We start from the raw sequence: 22,971 nt of genomic DNA, 5'->3' as shown, positions 1-22,971 counted from the left end.
CCTGAAATGAGAGAAATTTACTATCAAAGCCAAAGTAAACAATCTTTGATGTTAGAAGGTGGAAAAAGTGTGTCAGTATTGTAGATGAGAAAATGTTGCCTTGATTTTCAAAAAAAAGGGAGGAAGCTCTAGACCAGAAAACTTCTGTTTCTAAACAAATTCTAGAATGTATTTCTTTTTAAAAGGGAACTGGTTAGAGAACTTGCAAAAAAAGGAAATAGTAATCACAAGGAAATAGCATGGCTTTATCCAGAACATAATTACTTAATTTCCTTTTCTGAAAGAGTTAACAAAGTAGAAGATTATGACAATGTTGTAACTAAATTTATTAACTAATCCTAATCAGATTCATTAACCCTGACATAATCTGCATGAGCAAGGATACCTTGCAGAATGTCTAGATTTCAGCAATTTTTTAAACCAAGTCTCTTATACTATCTTCTGGAAAATTATGGATTAATGTAAGGAGCATTTAGGTTGATTTTGGACTTGTTGAAAGATTGGAAGCAAATAGTAGTTATTGATGCTTTGTCAGGAACTTTTCAAGAGATCACCAGTAGAATGTCTGAGGTGTTTACTTTGGATATTTAACATTTTTATCAATTATTTGGATAAGAGAATACCCATTTTATTAAATCTGCAAATGACTCTTAGGATTATATAACACATACTGATTCTAATATTACACAATACAATACAATCCTCTGGAAGGATATTGGTCTTGAAGGATTGTAGTGAAAGGACAAATACAACTTCAACATCATATCATATAAAGATTGGTTGCAGGAATTGGGAATATGTAGGTTGAGGAAGAGAAGACTTAGGTGGATCATGAATCATCTTGAAGTATTTGATGGATTTATTACTCAAAGAGAGATTATACTTAATCTGCTTCACTAAAAAAGGATGAAATAGAAAAAAAAATGAGAGGAAGTTGAAGAGAGATAGATTTAAGGTCCCAAAGATTTCTGAATAATTAGAATGCTTTAAGGTTTGTGAAACATTTAACAAAAATTATATCATTTTATCCTGACAATAATCCTGACCTCTGAATCTAATATCTATATTTCTTGATCTGAACTTAGTTTATTTCCTGAAAAATTTTGTGGTAAAGTAGTTTTTGCTTTATGTAAGATAATGGATCAAGTGTATATTACTGTTCTAACTAGCTACTACAGGCATGAAGGAAGGCTTTATTTTTCAATATGAAGTCTTAGGAAGGAGTGTCCTTTCTTAAAAGGAAGTCAGGATGTCTGTCACATTTACGGATGGAAAAGAGTATAGGCATGGGAGCAATATCCTTCAAAACTGACTGCCCATTTGCCTTTTCTCTTGTATAGGAGAATACCAACTGTCTTCCAAATCTCCCATACAAGGTAACCACTCCATCACACCTAGTTTCCATGTGCTTCATTGTGCATCGAGGTACTCATCAATCTTCCTTTTCTTTATTCTAGGACAGAGAATAAATAAATTTCTCTGGTTGGAAGTCATGTTGAAACTTCTATTTTTTTTTCTTTTAAAACATTGATATCTTTGTTTTTGTCACTTCATTTCCAAATACCCCTCTCTCTCTTCCTAGAAAGTCCTCTATTATAAAGGAGAAATAGAAAAGAAAGAGGAAAAAAAAGACAGCTAGCAAAACTAACCAATAGTTTAAACTGTATGAGAGTATATGCAATATTCTACCCCTCCTAGTTCCCCACTTATGCAAAGAAGAAGTGGGAGGGTGAAATGCATGGATTTCAAAGTAATTTTTTTCTCTAGTCTTAAAGTTCATACAGAAGGAAATAACCAGTTGATCTAACACTGATTCTTTGATCCTAGGCAAAATACTTAATCTTTCAAAGCCCCCTAGTCCACTCTCTAAAACCATTAGATGTGTAACAGGTAACAATCTGCACTGGTACAGAATTTCCTCAAAAGGACTTCCCTATTTCAATGAAATTACAAATCCAAAAAAAAAAAATGTTTATACATAGTTAAGCTTGTAACTTACCGTAAACATGTAGGGTGTACTCTTGAATTAAGGGAGCAGAACTTTCTAAGGTTATTTGCCCTTTGTAGGAATTTTCATCTTCAATTGTCAAATTGCAGATTTGCAAAGAGTAGTTTGAATTTCTGAGAATTTTCAGTCGATTATCCTTGGAATCAGTTATAATGATATTAGGGTCTTGTCTGGTTACATCAACAGTGGCAAGAGAGGTGTGAGAAATCCATACGATACTTCGAATATTGCCGGTTGGGATCTTCAAGGGGAAAATGACTGACTTTCCCACAGTCCCTATCACCACCAAGGGAACTTTTTTCTTTGTGAAATCTGCTTCTCCTGCAGATAGACACAGTAGACAAACAGCAGTCTCTTTCTCCCTCTTCCATTCCCATATAAGACACTATAGTTTATGGAAGTGATAGTCAGAAATAGGTTTGGGGTACAGAGTTTTGAGTTTGCTTTGATGCCAGCAATCATATAACCCCCCACCTGCACTTTAAATGAATAGGCCCCTGACTCAGATCCTTACTTGGCTCATTTGTTTTTGTCTCAGTTTCTTCTCTCCCTTGATCTACAACCCCTAAGTCATTTAATTTTAAGAAGAATAACTAGAATTTAAGTAACACTTTAAAAGGTTTGCAAAGCATTTTATATTCTCCTAAGCTAGGGAGGTTGATGTTATTATCATCCCCATTTTATCAATGAGGAAACTGAAACCTAGAGAAGATAAATGACTTGCTCAAAAATGACACAGCTAATTAAATGTTTGAGGCAGAATTTGAACCCAGAGCTTCCCACTCAATTCCAGTGCTCTTTATACCATGCCACCTAGATACCACAGGCTTATCAGATCTTGTCCATCCCCTTTGTAATTCTCTTGGAATGGTGAAATTGGGTTAAGAACCACTTTATCTACTTGGCAGCAGCCTCATGGAACAGAGATAGTTGCTGCTTCAGTTCAATTTAATAAAACTATTGAATCTAGCATTGTGCTAAAGACTGTGAGGAACAGAGAAGGTAAATTCCTTAGATCTCAAGCTGAGGCTAGAAAAATAGCAAATATGAAACAATTAGAAAACAATTCCAAGGAAATATCTTAATCAATGTGTTATAATATGATAGAAACATACATTTAAAGTAAAGATTATTTTTTGTGAACTGTGATTAGTCACAAAAGGTCTCATGAAGGAGATGAATTTTGAACTGGCCTAAAGGAAAATGAAGGATTAGTTCTGGGAAAGAGGAAAGAGGAGGAAATTCACCCTTATCCTCTACTCCTCCAACCAACTGGGATTTTTATAGCATAAGTAGAGTTTTTCCATTGAAATGCTTTAAAAGACAGATACTCCGGACTGGATCTTCACATTATTTGTCTTTCATTTTTGAAGAAGACCATGACATCAGGGGCACATGAATCGGAGTTGAGTGAGGGGATGCTGTGCTAAGTTATTATCCTTGCTTTCTTCTCCAGCATCAAATCTGGATCCAGTGACCAGATATGAATCAGGATGAATGCAGATGGCTCTATATGTGAGGCAATCAGTGTTAAGTGACTTGTAGGTCACACAACTAGTATCAAGTGTCTCAGGCTGGATTTGAACTCCCATCCTCCTGACCCCAAGGTCAGTGCTCTATACATCACACCACCTAGCTACCTTTTATTGAGGTCTTGGTATAACCTAAAGATTAAACTATGGTAGAATTATAAAGGAGAGTTTGGAGGAAGTTTTTTTTCCCCCCTCTCAAAATGCTTTATAGTCATTATTTCATTCATTCATTCCTTAGGATTTTGGAATTTCTAGTAATTAGATGCTTTATTTTCATCTCTATCTTTTTAATCTATTTATCCATATCCTCTGGCAGGTAGAAGCTGGAAGAACTTGTTACCAGAGGAATTTGAGTTAAGACCAAGATAATTGGATCAGAGGATCATAGATTGGAAAAAAATTGGAAGAGTACTAGAGAAGGAGTGAATCCTCTCATTTTATAAAAGAAAGAGCAGCTGGTACAGAGCCAACTAATATATATTAAGTATGTCCTATGTGCCAGAAACTGTGTTAACCACTGGGGAAAACAAAGAAAGGCAAAGGAGAAATCTCTGTTCTTAAGGAACTTACAATCTAATGGGGGAGACAACAAGAAAACAACTGAATACAAACAAGCAAGATACAATATATAGATAATCATAAGGGAAAGGTACTAGATTAAGGGGGATTTAAAAAGGCTTCCAGAAGTGGAACTTTAGCTGAGGACTTGAAGGAAGCTGGGGAAGTCAGGAGGTAGAGATGAGTAGGTAGCCAACCAATGAAGATCTAATGAAGTCAGGAGATGGAGTATCTTGTCTGAAGAGTGGCAAGGAGGCCAGGGTTAAGTGACTTGTTCAGGTCCAACCAAGCCAAAAGTATAAGTAATAAGAAACAGAACCAGGAATGAATCATAAATATTTTGATACCATATTCAGTGATCTATTTTGCACTGATAAAGTCTCTAAGCCTGACTCAACTGAATATACTTTGAGGAGTCACCTTAGAAGACTTTATTGTCAGTCCCCTGTACCTTTCAGTCCTGTGCCCCAGACTTGCAGTGTAGAAACCTACCCCCTTGCCTGTCTCAGCATCAGGAAACTTACAGAATCCTCCAAAACAAGAAAGCTTCTCCAAAATAAAAGGGTTTTTTCTCCATATTGGGGGGGGACTGGATTTTGGGAGAGAAGTGGATAAAAATGAGCAAAAGACTCTAATAACCAAGCAGATCAAATTTATGCAGTGTTTTTGATGATAAGATGTCTATATCCATTATCTCAGGTCAGTCAACCATTCATCCATTCTTTTATTCACATACTGAAAAGCAGCATTTCATAATCAATAGAATCATATCTAGAGCTAAGAAGAACTAAGTTTGCCATTCTCCTGGGTAACACCCTGGCTGGCTTACTCTGGGCAAGTCATTCTACCTTATAGTGCTCTAGGCAACTCTATAGAACTAAAAATTGACTTGATTTAAGAAGTTTCCTTGTTTAGTAGTCACCTACAGCATAGGAATAAAAAATCTAATTCCATTCATCTATTCATTCATTCATTCATTTTTTACTAAACTCAAGGCACTAAGACAGATACAAACATAAAATATGATGCTTCTGCCATTGAGGAGCTTACAGTTAAGATGATGAACACAGAGAAATATAACACAAATAGCATACACATCCAAGGGTTATAAGAGCAACTGAGGGAGTAGTTACAGCAAACTAGGAAATCAGAGAAGGCTTTACAAAAATAGGTAAAAGGGAGAATAATGAAGCCAATGACCAAGACGAGGAGGAATGTACAGCAGGTTTAGAGGGATAGTTCATGGGTTATTGAATTTGAAGTAACAATGAGACATACATGTTGGACATATCTAGGAGGCAATTTGAAATTTAGGGGAGTTCAGGTAAAGACTCAGGGTTAGAGAGTAGACCATGAAAACTTCATCATAAAGGTGATATTAAAATATGAGAATGGATAGAGAGGCTGGAGAAGAATTGGGAAATCAAGAGAATTCAATATGACAGATTGGTAATAAGAGGATGACAACTGAGTAAAGACAAATTGACTGATGATAAGGTAAAGTGTCAGGGGGTAGTCATGGGTCAAGCCAGATTCTGCCTTCTTCCTTTTACTATATTAATTTTGTTTTTTTGTTTCCTCACACAATAGTAGTGCTCGAAGATCCCAAAGTATAGATTTGGAAATGAATTCAATAGACAACACTTTGTGTACCCTATCAAATGAAATACTGGAAAATTCAATCAAAAGTGGTGAAACTCGATAATATATGTCAGAGAGAATTTTATGTCTATAAAGTGAAGGCTAAGAAGGAATTTTTATCTATAAAATGAAAACTAAGAAAACATTTTTTCCCCTGCTTGCTTCCTATCAAATGAGTGCACATGTACTTCTCTAGAGTTTGTTTGATATTGGAACTGGAAACACCACAGACTGGATAAAAATATCTTTCAAGCAAAGAAGATTCTGAGGAAACCAGTAACTAACCCCTCATTCTATGGCTCAGTCATTAGTGATTTCAAATATTATTCAACAAATTTAGTTTCAGATATGTAGGTTTTACGAAAGGTTGTCTTTTCCATTTCTCTGGTGTGCTGATAGATTTGTCACATTTACAATGCATTTGCTACAACATGGTAAGATATAGACAGGATAAACTCTTCACTTCTCTAGTTTATGAAAATAAATGCTTCAAACCCATTATTCCAAGAAGTAGTCATCTAGTTTTTACTTGAAGATTTCCAGTAAAGAGGAAACCTATTATTTCCTGAGGCAGCCTACTTTAAGTATCATGGTTTATATCTAGCTAAAATTGGTTTCTTTGAAACTTCTACCCATTGCTTCCAGATCTGGTCTCTTAGACTAATACTCTAAGCCCTCAACCAAGTCAACAGTTTTCAAATAAGGATCAAATCCATCTAGCATATCTTCTCTTTCACAGGTTGGAAATCTTCATTTCTGTCAACCAATTTTCATATAGCACCTATATGAGTGCATGGGAGTGGGAGTTTGGGAGGTATTTATGGAGAGGGGGTGAAGTTTGGGAAATGGCATTGTAGGGACTGGGAAATGGAGCTTATATATAAAATGTTTGTTGAGAAACAGTAAAGACTCAGCTAAAACAACAAAGCATAAATCTATAATGGTGAGAATTAGCCCAACATTGTGGTTTTCTTTTTTCTTTTTGGTTGTTTTTTTGTCCTTCATTCTTTCTTTCTTTCTTTTTTCAATTATATTTGAAGATAGTTTTCATCATTGATTTTTGTAAATTTTTTCCCTCCCACCTTTCCTTCATCCCACCCTAAGACAGCAAGTAATCTGATATAGGCTATACATGTTACACATGTATAATCTTGTTATGTATATTTCCATATTAGTCACACTGTGAAAGAATCAGAATAAAGGGGAGGAAACTATGACTAGGAAAAAATAAAAAAAATTTTAAAAATGGGAAAATAATATGCTTTGATGTACATTCAGATTCCATAGCTCTTTCTTTAGTTGTAGATGGCATTTTCCATCACACATCTTTTAGAATTGTCTTTGATTGTATTATTACTGAGAAGAGTTGAGTCTATCATAGTTGATCATTGCACAATGTTGCTGGTAAGGTGTACAATATTCTCCAGGTTCTGTTCATTTCACTCAGTATCAGTTCATGCAAATCCAGGTTTTTCTGAAATCTGACTGCTCATCATTTCTTATAGAGCAATGATGTTCCATTATATTCATATACCACAACTTATTCAGCCATTCCCTGACAGATATCCCTCAATTTCTAATTCTTTGCCACTACAATAAGGGCTGCTATTAATATTTTTGTGCTTGTGGGTCTTTTCCCCATTATTGTGATCTCTTTGGGATTCAGGTCTAATAGTGATATAGCTGGATCATAGGGTAGAACATTGTGATTTTCTTCAGCCATGCTCTGAGATGGTTTGTGGTCCAGGGCTGTATATTAGCAGGTGAAACAACATAATATCAGAGGAGGTGACAATAAAGCTGATCCAGCTCAGTCCCTCAGGGGCTTTCTTCTTACCATTTTAATTCATTTGATTCTGTGTTGTTGTTGTTTTTTTGTTTTTTTTTAAAAAGGAACCTTTCAGAAGGGACCGAGTTTAAGAGGAAATTCGGAGCGGATATAGTGGGGCTATATAGTGAGGTAAGAGAAATTACAACTTGAGGTTATAGATTGAAAGAATAGGGATGGCAGGTTCCAATAAAAATTAGGAGCAGGTTAGAAAAACTGAAAGGGGCCCAGGACAAGAGAACTATGAAATGAGATTTGTGTTACAATTTCATCACAGCAACTTTGTAGGTGGGCAAAAGTCACTTTCCTCAAACCAGAGATACATTGATAGTCTCCTTGAAACTTTTGGGTATAATCTTTAGGCATAATTCCCCAAAGTGGAGCTGATGGACCAGTCATGTACCTTTTGGATCACTGTATCCCACATAAAATTTAGCTACAGGTCAGGGCTGAAGGAAGTTAGAGCACATCTACTGAGACAGAACAGGGCTGCTTTGGAGCTGACCAATAGCCTATTACCCTAAGAGATGATTCTATTCTGTTCTGTTGTATTCTAGTCTTATTTTATACAACACATTTATTAAATGCTTTCTGTGTACAAGGTGATAAGAACAGAGAGGTGAAAAATGACAGTATTTAGATCAAAGAACTTTACAGTCTAATTAAGGGAGTACTTGTGTAAACAAATAAACAAGATACCATATAGAGGAAAGATCCAGGAAAAATACTCTAAGAAAGTTTGAGGAGGGAAGGATCCCATTCAATTGGGAAAAATCAGGGATAGTAGTGTTCTTAACATATAATTAACTAAATAAAAAACATCCTAACTCCCAGTATATCTGCTCCGAATTTCCTCTTAAGCTCAGTCCCCTCTGATAGGTGTTCCTTTTATTAAAAAAAAAATAAACAATAACAACACAGAATCAAGTGACTTAAAATTACTAGAAGGAAGCCCTTGATGGACCAGGTTGGTTCAGCCAGAAGTGGCTGAGGGGAAAACCTCAAGTTTCCAGTTTGAAATCAGAGAGCCACATGGCTACACTTCAAAGTCAGTTGAGAAGCTGAGCATCTGGTTTAAGCCTGTCAGTGCCAAGCAATTGTCTCTGGAGACCTGATGGGACTTCCCAGAATCTCTGAATCTCAAAATTGGCAGAGAGTTTCAGGAGCCACAGAATCCAACCCCATTCTGAACAGAGTTTTCCCACAACATGCCTGACAAGTTGTCTTTCTGTCTTTGCTTAAAAACCTTCAGAGAGCAGGAGCCTACTACCTTCAGATCCATTCCATTCATATAGAGCTCTAACTGTTAGGAAATTTTTCCTTATATCATCTCTACTTTTCCTCATTGAAGCTTCCACAGGTTACTTCTAATTCCGATCTGGTTTTTAGGGGGACAACTCTAAATCATCTAAGGGTGAGATGCTAGAATAATTGGTTTCTAGAGCTTACAGAATGCAACTTGGTAAAGATAGTAGAAGTTGTTGCTTAGAGGGTTTCAACAGGCTTTAAGACTTCACACAAAGGAAAAGGTTCAAGAAAATGATGTAGATTGGGAGGTACCTAAGCTCATGGCAACAAAGCATAGATGGAATTGGTCCTTAGAAAAAAGCCATGTGACTTTCTGATTTCAAACTGGCAACTTGAGGTTTTCCCCTCAGCCACCTCTGGCTGAGCCAACTCAGTCCCTCAGGGGCTTTCTTCTTACCATTTTAATTCATTTAATTCTGTTTTTTTTTTTAAAGTAACCTATCAGAGGGGACTGAGCTTAAGAGGAAATTCAGAATGGATATACTGGGAGTTAGGGTTCTTTTAATTTAGCTAATTATGTGTTAAGAACACTACTATCCATGATTCTGCCCAATTGAGTGGGATCCTTCCCTTCTCCTATTGATATCTGAATTTATGAGCATTCTTGATTCTTGTATCAATTCCAGGGACCCATTAATGAAAATATTTGGAGGTAGGGGATGAACTTTTGTATAGAGAGGTAGAGGACAGAGGGGGAATTTTACTCCCTAGGCATGGTCTACTTCAAGAGCCTCTTTTAAACCTTTCCTTCTACAATCGGTGCCTCTTCTTATTTTCCTCTAATTCACCTCTAAAGTCTTTGAAGTCTGACTTCTGATCCCATCACTAACTTCTTTCCAAAGTTATGTGTCCTCCCCATATCTAATGGCCTTTTTTCCCAGTCTTCATCCTTGACTTTTCTGCAGTCTTTAGCACTTTTGCTTATTCTTCTCCTGGATACTCTTTCCTTTCTAGGTTTGTGTAACAGTGCTCTTTTCAGGTTCTCCTCCTACCTGTCTGACCACTTATTCTCATTTTCTGTATCTTCATCAGGGTCAGACCCAGTAATCATGAGTATTCCTCTAAGACTATTGTAAGTCCTCTTCCCTTTCTATACTATCTTGCTTGGTGATCTTTAACAACTAGTTTTGGTTAATTACAATTTTTATGTAAATGACTTTCACTTCAATATGTCCAGCCCTAGGGGGCAGCTAGGTAGCACCTCAGACACTTCATAATTACCCAGCTGTGTGGCCTTGGGCAAGTCACTTAACCCTATTGCCTTGCAAAAAAAAATATGTCCAGCCCTAATGTCTTTCTGATCTCCAATCTTGCACCATCACTAACCTCCCTTTTGAACTCAGCAAACCATATACCCATAGACATCTCATATTCAGCATGTTCATGGAATATTCACCCCATTCTAAAAATGAGAAACTGAAAAATGTAGTAGAAAAAGCACTGTATAACTTAAAGTAATCAAAACTGAAATTGTATGGAAAAATATGCAACAGAATATCAAGAGATACCCTGATGAGAATGGCTGATAAAAGTGAAATTTTACTTCTTGACTTGAGAACATATTAAAAACATTTTAAATACTGATACTAGAAAAAAACTTTTATGCAAAAAATAGAGAAACAGTTCAATGCATAGATGAGAAAAAGAAGGGAAAAAGCTTTTAATAAGTACCAGTTCTGTTCCAGGCATTGTATAGCCAAGCAAAAGTATGGAAAATTTTAATATTTGATAAATTTATATAAGATGGCAGAAGAGAAAAGCAGTCAGCCCAAATCTTCCAACATCTCCTTCCAAATAACTTTAAAATAACATTTCAAATAGAACTTTGAGTTGGCAGAGCCAAAAAAAGGTGAGACATTCTTCCAACCAAAGACAGCATAGAAAGTGGGAAAAGAGATCTGTGACATGGGGAAAGATACTGACTCAGAGCACTCATGGATGAAGTATAGATGGTAGAACTGAATGGTAATGACAGAACAGTAGCAGCTTCAGAAGCTATCAAGTCCGAAATGGTAAAAGGACCTGCAATTGGTTAGAAAGAAATCGTGGAGTACCCCCTTCTAGCATTAGGCTCAGGACCAAATGGTATTTGTCAACTCCATTGTCTATATCCACTTCTGAATCACATTTCAAGGACAGAAAGGAGCACTTTCTTTTGAGGGGAGGGTCAGTATTGATTGCAATCCCAAGAGATAAGGGGCCCTTCCAGGGTAAAGACTAAAGTGCAGAACAGTGACTTTATCTCTCCCTAAATTATAGTACCTTGGAAGCACCAAATATTCAAAAGCCCAGAACTATCTCTGAAAACATCAGTATAAAAAAGCCTGAACTTGAAAAAGAGCTTTCCACTCTCACCACTCCCCTCCCGATGCTGGGAACAGAGCTCAACATTAACATAAAATTCCAAATCAAGAAATAGGGTGGAAAATGGACAAACAATAAAAAAGATTGTTAAAAAATGCTATGGTGACAGGGAAGATCAAGACAAAAATTAAGAACGTGTCAATGAATTCAAAACAGGTACAGACTTCAAAAAATTGTGAATTGGAACAAGCTCAACCAGAATTCCTGGAAACATCAAAAAATGATTTTCAAAATTAGAGTGGTAGGGGTGGCTAGGTGGTGAAGTGAATAGAGCACCAGCCCTGGAGTCAGGAGTACCTGAGTTCAAATCCAGCCTCAGACACTTAATAATTAATTACCTAGCTGTGTAGCCTTGGGGAAGCCACTTAATCACATTGCCTTGCAAAAAACCTAAAAAAAAAAAGAAAAATCAGAGTGGTAGATGAAAAATAAGTAAAGAAATGAAACAAAGGAAAAAATCATGAAAAATTTATGGTAACAGAGGCACAAAAATACGGAAAAATACACCTTAAAAACCAGAATTGGCCAAATGGAGAAAGAGATACTAAGGTTCACTGCAGAAAACAAATCCTTAAAAATTAGATTTGGGTGAGTGAAAACTCAAGACTCCTTGATACATCAAGAAACAATAAAGAATTCCTTCAAAAAAATTCAAAGAATGAAAAAAATAGAAGAAAATGTGTACTATCTCACTGGAAAATACTTAGTCAGAAAGAAAGCATTCAAATATTATAGAGCCACAGCCAGGATCACACAAGATTTAGCACCTACCACTTTAAAGGAGTGGAGTTCTTAGCATATGAATATTCTCCAAAAGCAAATGAACTGAGATCACAACCAAGAATCACCTACTCAGAAAAAATGAGTATTAAGATTTAGTGAAGTATAGAATTTTAAAACATTCCTAAAGCTAGTTATCTTTGGAAGTAGAAAATCTAACTTTCAAATGTAAGACTCAAGAGAAGCCTTAAAAAGTAAGCATGAAAGAGAAATCATAAGGGACTTAAGGTTAAACTGTGTACCTTTCTATATGAAATACATACATGTATCTTTTAAGAACTTAATCATTATTTGGCCAGTTAGAATAATTCTACATAAAGAGAATTTATATTGAGATGATGTAAAAGAAAATGGACCAGTGAAAAAGAAGGTTGTCCTGGGAGAAGGAATAAGGGAGAAGAATAAAGAAAATAATCTCACATAAAAAAGGCATGAAAGAAAGAGTGTTTACAATGCTCTGAAAAGTGAAAAATAATGGGAGATGTGGACAATAATTGACTTGCACTCATGTCTGAATTGGTTCAAAAAAGAGAAATATATCTATATACTCAATTGATCATAGAAATCTACCTGATTAAACAGGGAAGTCAGAGGGGAAGAGGATGAGGAAAAGGGTGGAATGGCAAAAGGAAGGGTGGATCAAAGAAGGCAGTGGTCAGAAGCAAAACAGATTTTTTTTTTTTTTGGCCAGGCAAACAGGATTAAGTGGCTTGCCCAAGGCCACACAGCTAGGTAATTATTAAGTGTCTGAGGTTAGATTTGAACTCAGGTACTCTTGACTCCAGGGCTGGTGCTTTGCCCCTAGCAAAACAGATTTAGAAAAGGAATAAGATAAAAAGAAATAGAGAAAGACAGACAGAAGAATTAAGATGAATGTATTTACCCAGCTAGTGATCATAATAGTGAATATAAATGAGATAAACTACTCATAAAAGCAGAAGCAGAGAGCAGAATGAATTAGAAAACAGAATCCAGCAATATGTTTGTTTTTTTTAAACAACAAATACATGTGACAAAGGGAAACACATACATAGTTAAAATAAGAGGCTAGAGGAGAATATTCTCTTATTCTTCAACTGAAGTAAAAAAAAAGCAAGGGTAATAAACATGATCTCAGATAAAGAAAAAAAAATGAACCTACATAAAAGGAAACCACATCTTGCTAAAGGGCACCATAAAAATGAAGTAATATCAGTGTTAAACATCATCAAATAAAGCATCCAGATTTTTAAAAGGAAAATTTTAATAAATTGCAGGGGGAAAGTGATGGAAAATTATACTACTGGGAGAATTCAACTTTCCCCTCTCTAAGCTAATTAAATATGAGCATAAAATAAACAATAAAGAAGTCAAAGAAATGAATAAAATCTTTGAAAAGTTAGATGAGAGTCCTCTGGAAAAAACTGAATGAAAATATAAAGGAGTATACATTTTTATCAACTGTTTATGGCACCTTCACAAAAAGTGACACAACCAAATGCAGAAAAGCAGAAATATTAAATATGACCATAATGGATTCATTTAATAAAGGACTGTGGAAGCATAAGATAAAAGTTAATTGGAAACTAAATAATCTAATCCCAGAGAATGAAAGTGAGTCAACAAATAAATCACCGACAATCAATAATTTCATTTAAGAAAATGAGAAAACTTTCCAAAATCTGTGGGATATAGTATTCAGGAGAGAATTTACATCAATAAAACAAAGAAAAAACACATCAATAAGTTGGTCATACAACTAAAAAAAAACCTGGAAAAATAACAATTTAAAAATCCCCAATTAAATATCAAAATGGAAATTCTGAAAAAATCTAAGGAAAGATTAGTAAAGTGGAAAGTAAGAAAACCATTGAACTAATGAATAAATCTAGAAGTTGGCTTTATTTTAAAAAACTAATAACATAAACCATTGGTTATTTTAATAAAATAAATAATAAATAATAAAATTAATAATAATAAAAAATAAAATAATAATAAATAATAAAAGAAAAAAGAAAACCAAATTGCTGGTATCAGAAATGAAAAAAAGTGAATGCACCAACAATGAAGATGAAACTAAAGCAATTATTTGTTGTCTTTTTGCCAAATTATATGCCAGTATACCTGGCAACCTAAGTGAAATGACTGTTTATACAACTTTAAATTGACCAGATTAACAGAAGAGGAAATAGAATATTTAAACAACCTTATTTTAATCAAAGAGATCAAGCAATCAATGAGTTCCCTATGCAAAAATTTCCAGGACCAGAAAGATTTAAGAGCAACGTCTAGCAAACATTTTAAGAATAATCCCAATGCTATATAAAGTATTTGGAAAAAACCCAGTAAAGGAGTCCTACCAAATTCCTTTTTTTGACACGTGTATGATTTTTGATACTTAAATCCAGGGAAAGCAAAAACAGAGAAAGAAAATTTTAAATCAATTTCTTTAATGAATATCAATTCAAAAATTTAAAATAAAATAGTAGGAAGGGGATTACTACAATATATCACAAAGATAGTGACCTATATCCAGGTGAGATTTATACTACAAATTCAGGATTGATTCAAAATTAGAAAAACTAATAGTATAATTGACCAGATCAAAAACAAAACCCACAGATATCATTTGATTGTCTCAATAGCTGAAGAAAAAACTTTATAATACATCTATCCCTATTAAAATACTAGATAGCATAGGAATCAATGGAGGTTTTCTTATAATGATAAATAACATCTATTTTAAATTAAGAGCAAGCATTATCTGTAACAAGGTTAAACTTCAAGCCTTACCAATAAGGTCAGGAGTGAAAAACAAGGACGTCTGTTATCACCACTACTGTTCACTATTGTACTATTGCTAACTTTGGCAATAAAAGAAAAAGAAATTGAAGGAATTAAAATCGGAATGGAGGAAATAAGTTATCAATCTTTGAAGATGATTTTATGGAATAGTTGGAGAATGCTAAAGAATCAACTAAAAAATTGCTTTCCCCTGGGCACAAATTTGGATATCTGAGGTTAAATTTGAATTAGGATTTTCCAGATGATAAGCCAGTACTCTTGCAATATACAATATGTACAACCTACAAGACATTTTTTTTTTACACATAGTAAGCATTTAATAAATACTTTTTAGTTGATTGATCTTGGCTTTTTTACTCTAATCTTCCTCCCTTTCCCATATTCATTAACATGTTCCTTATGAACTTTGGCTTTGGCCAAAAGAAAAATCATCATTCTTTAGCCATCTTGATCATGATTTTTGAATTTAGGATTGTCTAAAAGCAGGTAGAGACAGCAGATACATAGTCTATCAAGTCTGTTCTTGAAGCCATTCTAGATTAATATGATCATCCAGAGTTTATGCTTAGCTAGCACAGCTTTTTTTAAGAACCTCATTCCATGATAAGATTAGTGTGATTCCTAAAAAAGAGGGGTTATTGATTCTGCTTCCCAGACACCTCTAGAGTTGTATTCTTTGATTTGATGGGGGCAAGGGGGGTTGTAGCAGAAGTTTGGCAGTTCAAATTTACCCTGTTTTAAATTCTTGAATCCCTTGCACATTTGTCCCATTGCTATCCATCTTTTTCACCCCACCCAACCTCAGATACTCTGTGCACTGACCTTAAACTCTCCTTCTTACATTTTGGATGTTGCTCTGTTTGAGGAAGTTATACAACCATTCCTGATTCTCTCTCCTCCTATCTCCTCTGGCAGATTTTTCTCGGATCATCTCCTTTTACTAGTTACTCTTTCCTGACTCTCCCAAACAATCTAAAACACAATCTTCCTTAATCCCTCTCAGCAAAAGACCCCACCTCAAATTTCACTGAAAAATGAAAGTTTATGTTTCTTTTAAATTATATATTTCAAATCACCTCAGAATTTCTCCCCTTACTCATTATTTTGTTCCTGTCTTAGGAGTTCTTGTTGTCAACTCCTTTCCTGATACCAATGATTTCATAATCTAACATCTCCTCCAATAACTTGTACCTTTGATTGTCCACTCTTGCTCACTAATGTTCAGTCTCTTTATACACTGGTTCCTTTAAACATGCTCAGAACTTCCCATCCTTAAATTTCATGCAAACATCTCCTCAAGCTATTTTCTTCCCTTTCCTAGGAAAACGCCTAAGAAAAACTGTCCAAGGGTTCTCAAAGGTGTGTGTGTGTGTGTGTGTGTGTGTGTGTGTGTGTGTGTAATGAGGCTGCATATTCCTTTCAGAAAAAAATGTCATAAGATATGTAGAAACCAATTATGTTGAAATACATGTTTATTTATTTATCTATTTACCTATCATGTTTCAATCTATCTAAACTAGTTCACTGGCTAAGAACCCCTAATTTATTTTGTTTCTTCCATTTTCTCACCTTCTGCTAACTTCTCAACCCCTGTATTCTATCTTCTATCCTCATTACTCAATGGAAGTACTCTCTGAAAGTATACAACAAACCCTTTTTTGCAAAATTCAGCGAACTTTTCCCAGTTCTTGCCTCCTTTGATTTCTTTTTGGCATTTGATACTGCGGATCACCATGTTGTTGTTCTCTTATAGATTAATTGTTCTCAGTTTTCTCTCTTTTTTTTTTAGGTCTTTTTTGTAAAGCAAACAGGGTTAAGTGGCTTGCCCAAGGCCAGACAGCTAGGTAATTATTAAGTGTCTGAGGTCGGATTTGAACCCAGGTACTCCTGACTCCAGGGCCGGTGCTTTATCCACTGCGCCACCTAGCTGCCCTCCAGTTTTCTCTTCAGGCTCACTATTAGTATTCTGATCCCTATGAATAGGTAAACCTCAAGGTTCTGTATTGGGGACTCTCCCTCTCTATATTCTATTCTTTCTCTTCAAAATATCTTCAGTTCTAACATGCTCAATTACTTTCTCTGTTCAAATGACTCTCATTTCTACGTTTACTCCTTTGGGTCCTCATCTCTCTCCTAGATTCCAGCTGAGGACTACCAATTGTCTATTTGATGCTCCCATGTGTTTCTAGATTTCAATATAACCTAAATAGTATTCATTCACTTTCCTCTAATCACTCCTCCCACCTTGGAACTTCCCTATTTCCATTAAAAGTATCACTGATCTTCCAGTTGCCCAGTTGCAATCTACAGTGCTTGCCACTAAGTTTAATTAATATTTAAGTATTATATATATCTACATTCTAAGTATTAAGTCCTTAGTAATCACTTCTTGATTGTTTAATCCTAGCTTCTTTACTCTCCCTTACCACCACATACCCTCACTCCATATCCAATCAAGTAAGAATTCAGTCCCACTACCTCACTTCTTGTATTCTTCCCCTTCTTAATATTCACACCACCTCTACCCTAGTCACATCCTTCATTGTCTATTATCTAACCTATCACAATAACCTTTCATTTGATCTTCCTACAGTCAGTTTTGCTCCCTCTCCAATCTCTCTTCTATAGAATTTCCAAATTGATATTCCTAAAATGTAAATATGCACTCATTCTATATTCTAGCCAAAGTGACCTGTTTGTTGTTCATCCAAAATAATCAGCCCTCTATTTCTGTGACATTACATGGCCTGATGGATGTTGCAGACATTTTTTTGTCTGATTAGTGGAACCTCTATCTCTCTTCAAAACTTAGATGCAGGGACACTTTTTCTTCCATAAGATCCTTCCTGGTCCCCCAAGTTGTTACTGTTCCCTCTTCCATTCAATCAATTTATTTTGGAGAGTATATTAACTACCATTTATACAGACTCCGGGTATCCACCTTGTAACCCTAGCTGTCGTGAATTTATTTATCGATGAACATCTTGTCTTCCTTCAGTAAGTTCCCTGAGGTCAAGTATTGTCTCACTTTTGTGTTTGTATCCTCCATGCCTCTCAGAGTTCTTGGAACATAATAGGAACAAAATAAATGTTTATTGACTGAAGATTGAGTGGATAGAGAACTCCCTCCGGAGTCAGGAAAACCAAGTTCAAATTCAGCCTCAGATATTACCTGTGGTATGACTTTAATCTAATTATTTAATTTCTTTTTGCTTTAATCCACTGGGGAATGAAATGACAAACCACTCTAGTATTTTTGCCAAGAAAACTCCTGGACAGTAGGGTCCATGGGGTTACAAAGAGTCATACAGGCCTGAAAAATGGAATAACAAAAATCAGTCACTGCAATCTTTATGAACTGAGGTAACGCCAGGAAATCAAATTATTTATGTCAGGAATAGCAGTAGATGAGTAACTGAATATCAGTCACTTTGGTTCTAGCAGGAAAAGGCAGGAAAGAATTAGTTAAAGACTGAAGTGACTGAGGTTTCCCAAGTCACCTGGTAACCCCTCTTCATATATGTTTTTAAAGCTGCATTTATATAATATTTTAAGATTCATAAAGTGCTTTACGAATATTATCTCAAAACAATATTGGGAGGTAGAAGCTATATTGTTCTCATTTTTATAGTTGAAGAGACTGAGTCAGACAGAGGTTAAGAGACTCGTCTAGGATTACATAACTAGTCTGGGCAAGGCTTAATTTGAACTTAGGTTTTCATCACTCTAGGTTCAGAGACCAGTACCCACTATGCCACCTAATATAAAATATATCCCTTATATTCTTAAAGCTTTCGGCATTGACTTAATTGGGGAACTGGAGATCTGAAGCAGCTTGGTTATAGAGTGAGTTTCTGACATTCAAGGACAGCTTAGATAAACTTAGAGGAGTTTGGCATTAGGTTGAATACAGGATAGTTTCTGAAGAAGCTCTTAAGTTCTATCAGTTAATAAACTTCTCTGAAGTGCTTGCTTTGCACCAGACAATAGGAAAACAAAGACAAAACTGAAAGAATAGAGAAATTTGGTTCTATAGTTGTAGAGGGCAAAGGCATACTGAGGAAATCACCAGTTGCTGACCTAAGAAATTTACTATATTTATAATTAATGAATTACATTAATTGTAAATAGATGAACTTAATGGAGACCTTTTCTGACAACTTTGCTTCTGGAGCTAGAATTACTAGGTCTCAAGACTTAACTAGCTTATCCTATTTTGAGACAACCAGACTCATTGACCTAAAGGAACTGCTTCTCATTGGAGCTTGGGATCTTGGGATCCCACAGACTCCAGTGTCCCTGTCTCCTCAGTAACACAGTCCGTTTGGAAGGCAGACACATTTAAAAGAACTTATTTGATTCCATCTCAGTGATCTTCTCTTATAGGGCTGAAAGGAGATAGTATCTAGTAAGGGTGACAGCTCCCTGATACAAAACTGTTCCAGTGATCAAGACAGGTTAAGCTGTCTCAACCAAGCCATTGATGGTGAACTTCCCCAATCCAAAATTATCCCAATTGACACTTACCTATTTGTAAATAGAGGATGATCATGAGCCATTGCAGTGTGAGTGTCATGATCCTGAGTCTTGGCCAGAGCCCCATCTGAACTCTCAACCAAACTGCTGTTTTGAAATTGTACAGTGAATAGAAAGTGACATCTAGCTTATATTTCCTGTCTCTGTAGAGGAAGCGATATTTAAAGTTTTTAGGAAGGAAGAGGCACTCACACCTTATGTTAGTCAGTTAGACAGTCAATCAACAATTATTAAACACTTCCTAGTAAGTAGGTATTGTGTTAAGCATTGGGATACAAAGAAAGGCAAAATGTAGTCCATGCTCTTGAAGATTTCATAATCTAATGGGGAGGAGGGTAGAGAAAAGATGAAAACAATTTTGTATACAGCAAATATATAGAGAGAAATCTTAAAGGGAAGGCACTAGCAATTAGGAGGATCTGCAAAGGTCTTTTATTGAAGTTAGGATTTAAGTTTTTGTAAAGGGAAGTCCTGGAAAATCAGAGATGAAGGTGAGGAGGGAGTACATTCAAGGCATGGGTGGCAGACAATCAGTGAAAATGATCAGAGCCCAAGAAATCATGACCAAGTATCATGTGAGCAACATCATTTGGGTTAACGTTGGAACATAGAGGATCTGGAGGAAAGTAAAGTTTAAGAAGACTGGAAAGGATGGAAGGGGAAAGGTTATAAGGAGTTTTAAATTGATTTTATCATGGAGGAAAAAGGAAGCCCATTGGTGTTTATTGAATAAAATCATGACAAAGAAAGGTAAAAGACAGCTTTCCCTCCCAAGGAGCTCTCAACCTATGGGAGAGTTGATATGTAGATGATATTATGAAGGTAACAACTAAATTACAAAGAAGTAAAAAAACAGAGTAAATTGGAGATAATCAAAAGAGGGAAGGTGCTAGAATTGAGAGGGATTACCTACAGCTTCTTTAGAAGATAGGACTTTAACTGAGACTTCTTAAAGGAATCCAGGAAAACCATGAGACATAGTTGAGGATGGAGAGCATTCCTGGTACAGGGGACTTCTAGGTAAAATACCTGGAGATGAAATATGGAATTACTTGTTTGAACAACTTAGACTGAAGTGGGGCAAATTTAAAGTATAAGAACACTGGGAAAGTAGGGGTTTGGGGAGGCAGGTAATGAAGTACTTTAAATACCAAACAGTGGATTTTGAATTTGATCTGGGGGTGACAGGGAACTACTAGTGGGGGAGAGAAAAGCTCAGACAGAGAGAAAGCTGAAAGAGAGAGAGAGAGAGAGAGAGAGAGAGAGAGAGAGAGAGAGACAGAAACAGAGACTGAGATAGACAGAGACAGAGGGACAGAGACAGGCAAACAGACATGCACAGAATCAGAAGGATACAGAGACAGAGATATTGAAAGAGTTGGAGAGAGTCAGAGAGAGACAGAAAGGCAGAGAGAGAGACAGAGAGAGGAGAGAGAGACAGACAGAGAGAGAGAGAGAGAGAGAGAGAGAGAGAGAGAGAGAGAAACAGAGAAACAGAGACAGAGAGACAGAGACAGAGAGAAACATGGGGAGAGAGAAAGAGAGACAGAGAGAGAATGTGACTTGGTCAGAGCTACACTTTAGGAAGATTACTTCAACAGCTGAGTGGAGGATGAACTGAATTGGGGAGAAGCTTGTAGCATGCAGATCAATCAGAATGCAATTGCAAATAATCCAAGCATGAGTCCAAGACAATTCCAAAAGTTTCAAGTTGGAAAATGCTATCTATATCCAGAGAAAGAGCTGATGGAGACTGAATGCAGGTTTAAGACAATTTGTTTTTTTTTTAAATTTTCCCCCTGTTTCCTCTTTCCTGTGACTAAAGAGAGGATGGAGAAAAATTTAGAACTCAAAATCTTATAAAAAAAATTAATGTTGAAAGCTATCTTTACATTTAATTGGAAAAAATAAAATCTATTGACATGAAAATTAATTCAAGCATGAGGAGGAGAGAAAGGGAAATATTCAAGAGGTTATGAAGGTTAAATCGACAGACTTGCATGTGATGATGACAATGAGCAGTTGAGGATGACATTTAGAGCTTGGCAAACTGGGAAGATGGTGGTGCCTACAGAATTAATTGGGAAGTTAGGAAGAGGGAAGAATTTGTAGAGAAAGATGTTTAGTTTAGGACATGTTGATTTAAAATGTCTATGGGACATCCTATTTGACATGTCTAATGGCAATTGGCTATATGAAACTTGAGATAAGCAGAGAGGTTGGGACTAGATAAATAATTTTGAAAATAATCTGCATAAAGGATGATAACTTAACTTTCTGAACAGATACAGCCATAGAAACTGATGATATCACTAAATGAGATTAATATAGAAGAAAAGAGGGCCCAGGAGAGAGCCTTGGGGAATACTTCCAAAATGTGGACCTGACCTTAATGAAGGAAAGGAGACAGAGAATGAGTGATCCATAAATAACAATGTCACAAAAATCTACAAAAGAGAAAATATCCAGGAAAACAAGGTGATCAACAGTACAAAAGACTACAGAAAGATCAAGATTTTTTTTATATTTTATTGTTATTTTTCCAGCTACATGCCATGAAAATTTTTCAACATTCATCCACCTGTATATTCATAAATTGCTCTTGGGCATAGTTCCAGATTTCTCTCTATAATAGCTGAATTAGTGCACAATTCCACCAACAATATATCAATATCCCAATCTTCCTACAGCTTCTCCAACACTGATCATTTTCCCTTTTTTGTCATCTTAGTCAATCTGATAGATGTGAAGTGGTACCTCATAGTTGTTTTAATTTGCATTTCTTCAGTTAGTAATGATTTGGAGCATTTTATCATATGCTTATATATAGCTTTAATTTCTTTGTTTGAAAACTGCCTGTTCATATCCTTTGATCATTAATCAATTGAAGAATGAATTGTAACCTTATAAATTTTATTCAATTTTCTATATATTTAAGAAATGAGAATTTTATCAGAATCTCCAGCAGTGAAAATTATTTCCCAGTTCTCTGGTTTTCTTCTAATCCTGGCTATATTGGTTTTATTAGTACAAAAACTTTTTAATTTCATATAGTAAAAATTATACATTTTGCAATTTATAATGTACTCTATTTCTTGTTTGGTCATAAATTTCTCCCCTTTCCATTGATCCTACATAGAGAGAATATTTCTCAATCTGTTAATTGATATATATTATTACTCTTTATATCTAAATTCTGTATCCATTTTGACTTTATTTTGCTATAGGTGTGAGATGTGAGTCTATGCATAGTTTTTGCCATACTATTTTCTAGTTTTCCAGCAGGTTTTGTTGAATAGTGAGTTCTTATCCTAGAAACTATTGTCTTTTGGTTTGTCAAACAATAGATTACTGTAGTAATTTATTACTGCTTCTTTTGTACCTATTCTAGTCCACTGATCCATTATGCTATCTCTTAACCAGTACCAGACAGTTTTGATGACTGCCACTTTATAGTACAATTTTTAGATCTGGTACAGTTGGGCCATCTTGCTTTGCATTTTTTTATTCATCAATTTTTTTGTTAATCTTGACCTTTTGTTGCTCCATCTAAATTTTGTTTCTATTGCTTCTAGCTCTGTAAAATAGTCTTTTGGTAGTTTGATTGGTGTGGTACTGAATAATAGTTTAAT

General features: G+C 35.5%; 1 protein-coding gene across 7 annotated transcripts in view; it reads right to left on the bottom strand.

Annotated features, from left to right (window-relative positions):
* Positions 1–19,458, bottom strand: part of LOC141513346 (SLAM family member 9-like) — a 40,629-nt gene extending 21,171 nt beyond the window's left edge. For all 7 annotated transcript variants that reach the window (XR_012475769.1, XR_012475770.1, XR_012475771.1 and 4 more), the window contains exons 1-2: positions 19,331–19,458; positions 2,000–2,329 (exon numbers count right to left, since the gene is read on the bottom strand). Coding sequence is in view for 4 of the 7 variants with exons in the window: in XM_074223074.1 (XP_074079175.1) it covers positions 2,000–2,329; positions 19,331–19,406 (406 nt within the window). In the remaining 3 variants the exon portion in view is untranslated. The remainder of the gene's footprint in view (positions 1–1,999; positions 2,330–19,330) is intronic.
* Positions 19,459–22,971: the final 3,513 nt, after the last annotated feature.

Source organism: Macrotis lagotis, chromosome 2, assembly GCF_037893015.1.
Source record: "Macrotis lagotis isolate mMagLag1 chromosome 2, bilby.v1.9.chrom.fasta, whole genome shotgun sequence".
Classification (NCBI taxonomy): domain Eukaryota; kingdom Metazoa; phylum Chordata; class Mammalia; order Peramelemorphia; family Peramelidae; genus Macrotis; species Macrotis lagotis.
This window is presented reverse-complemented; position numbering and strand designations above follow the sequence as displayed.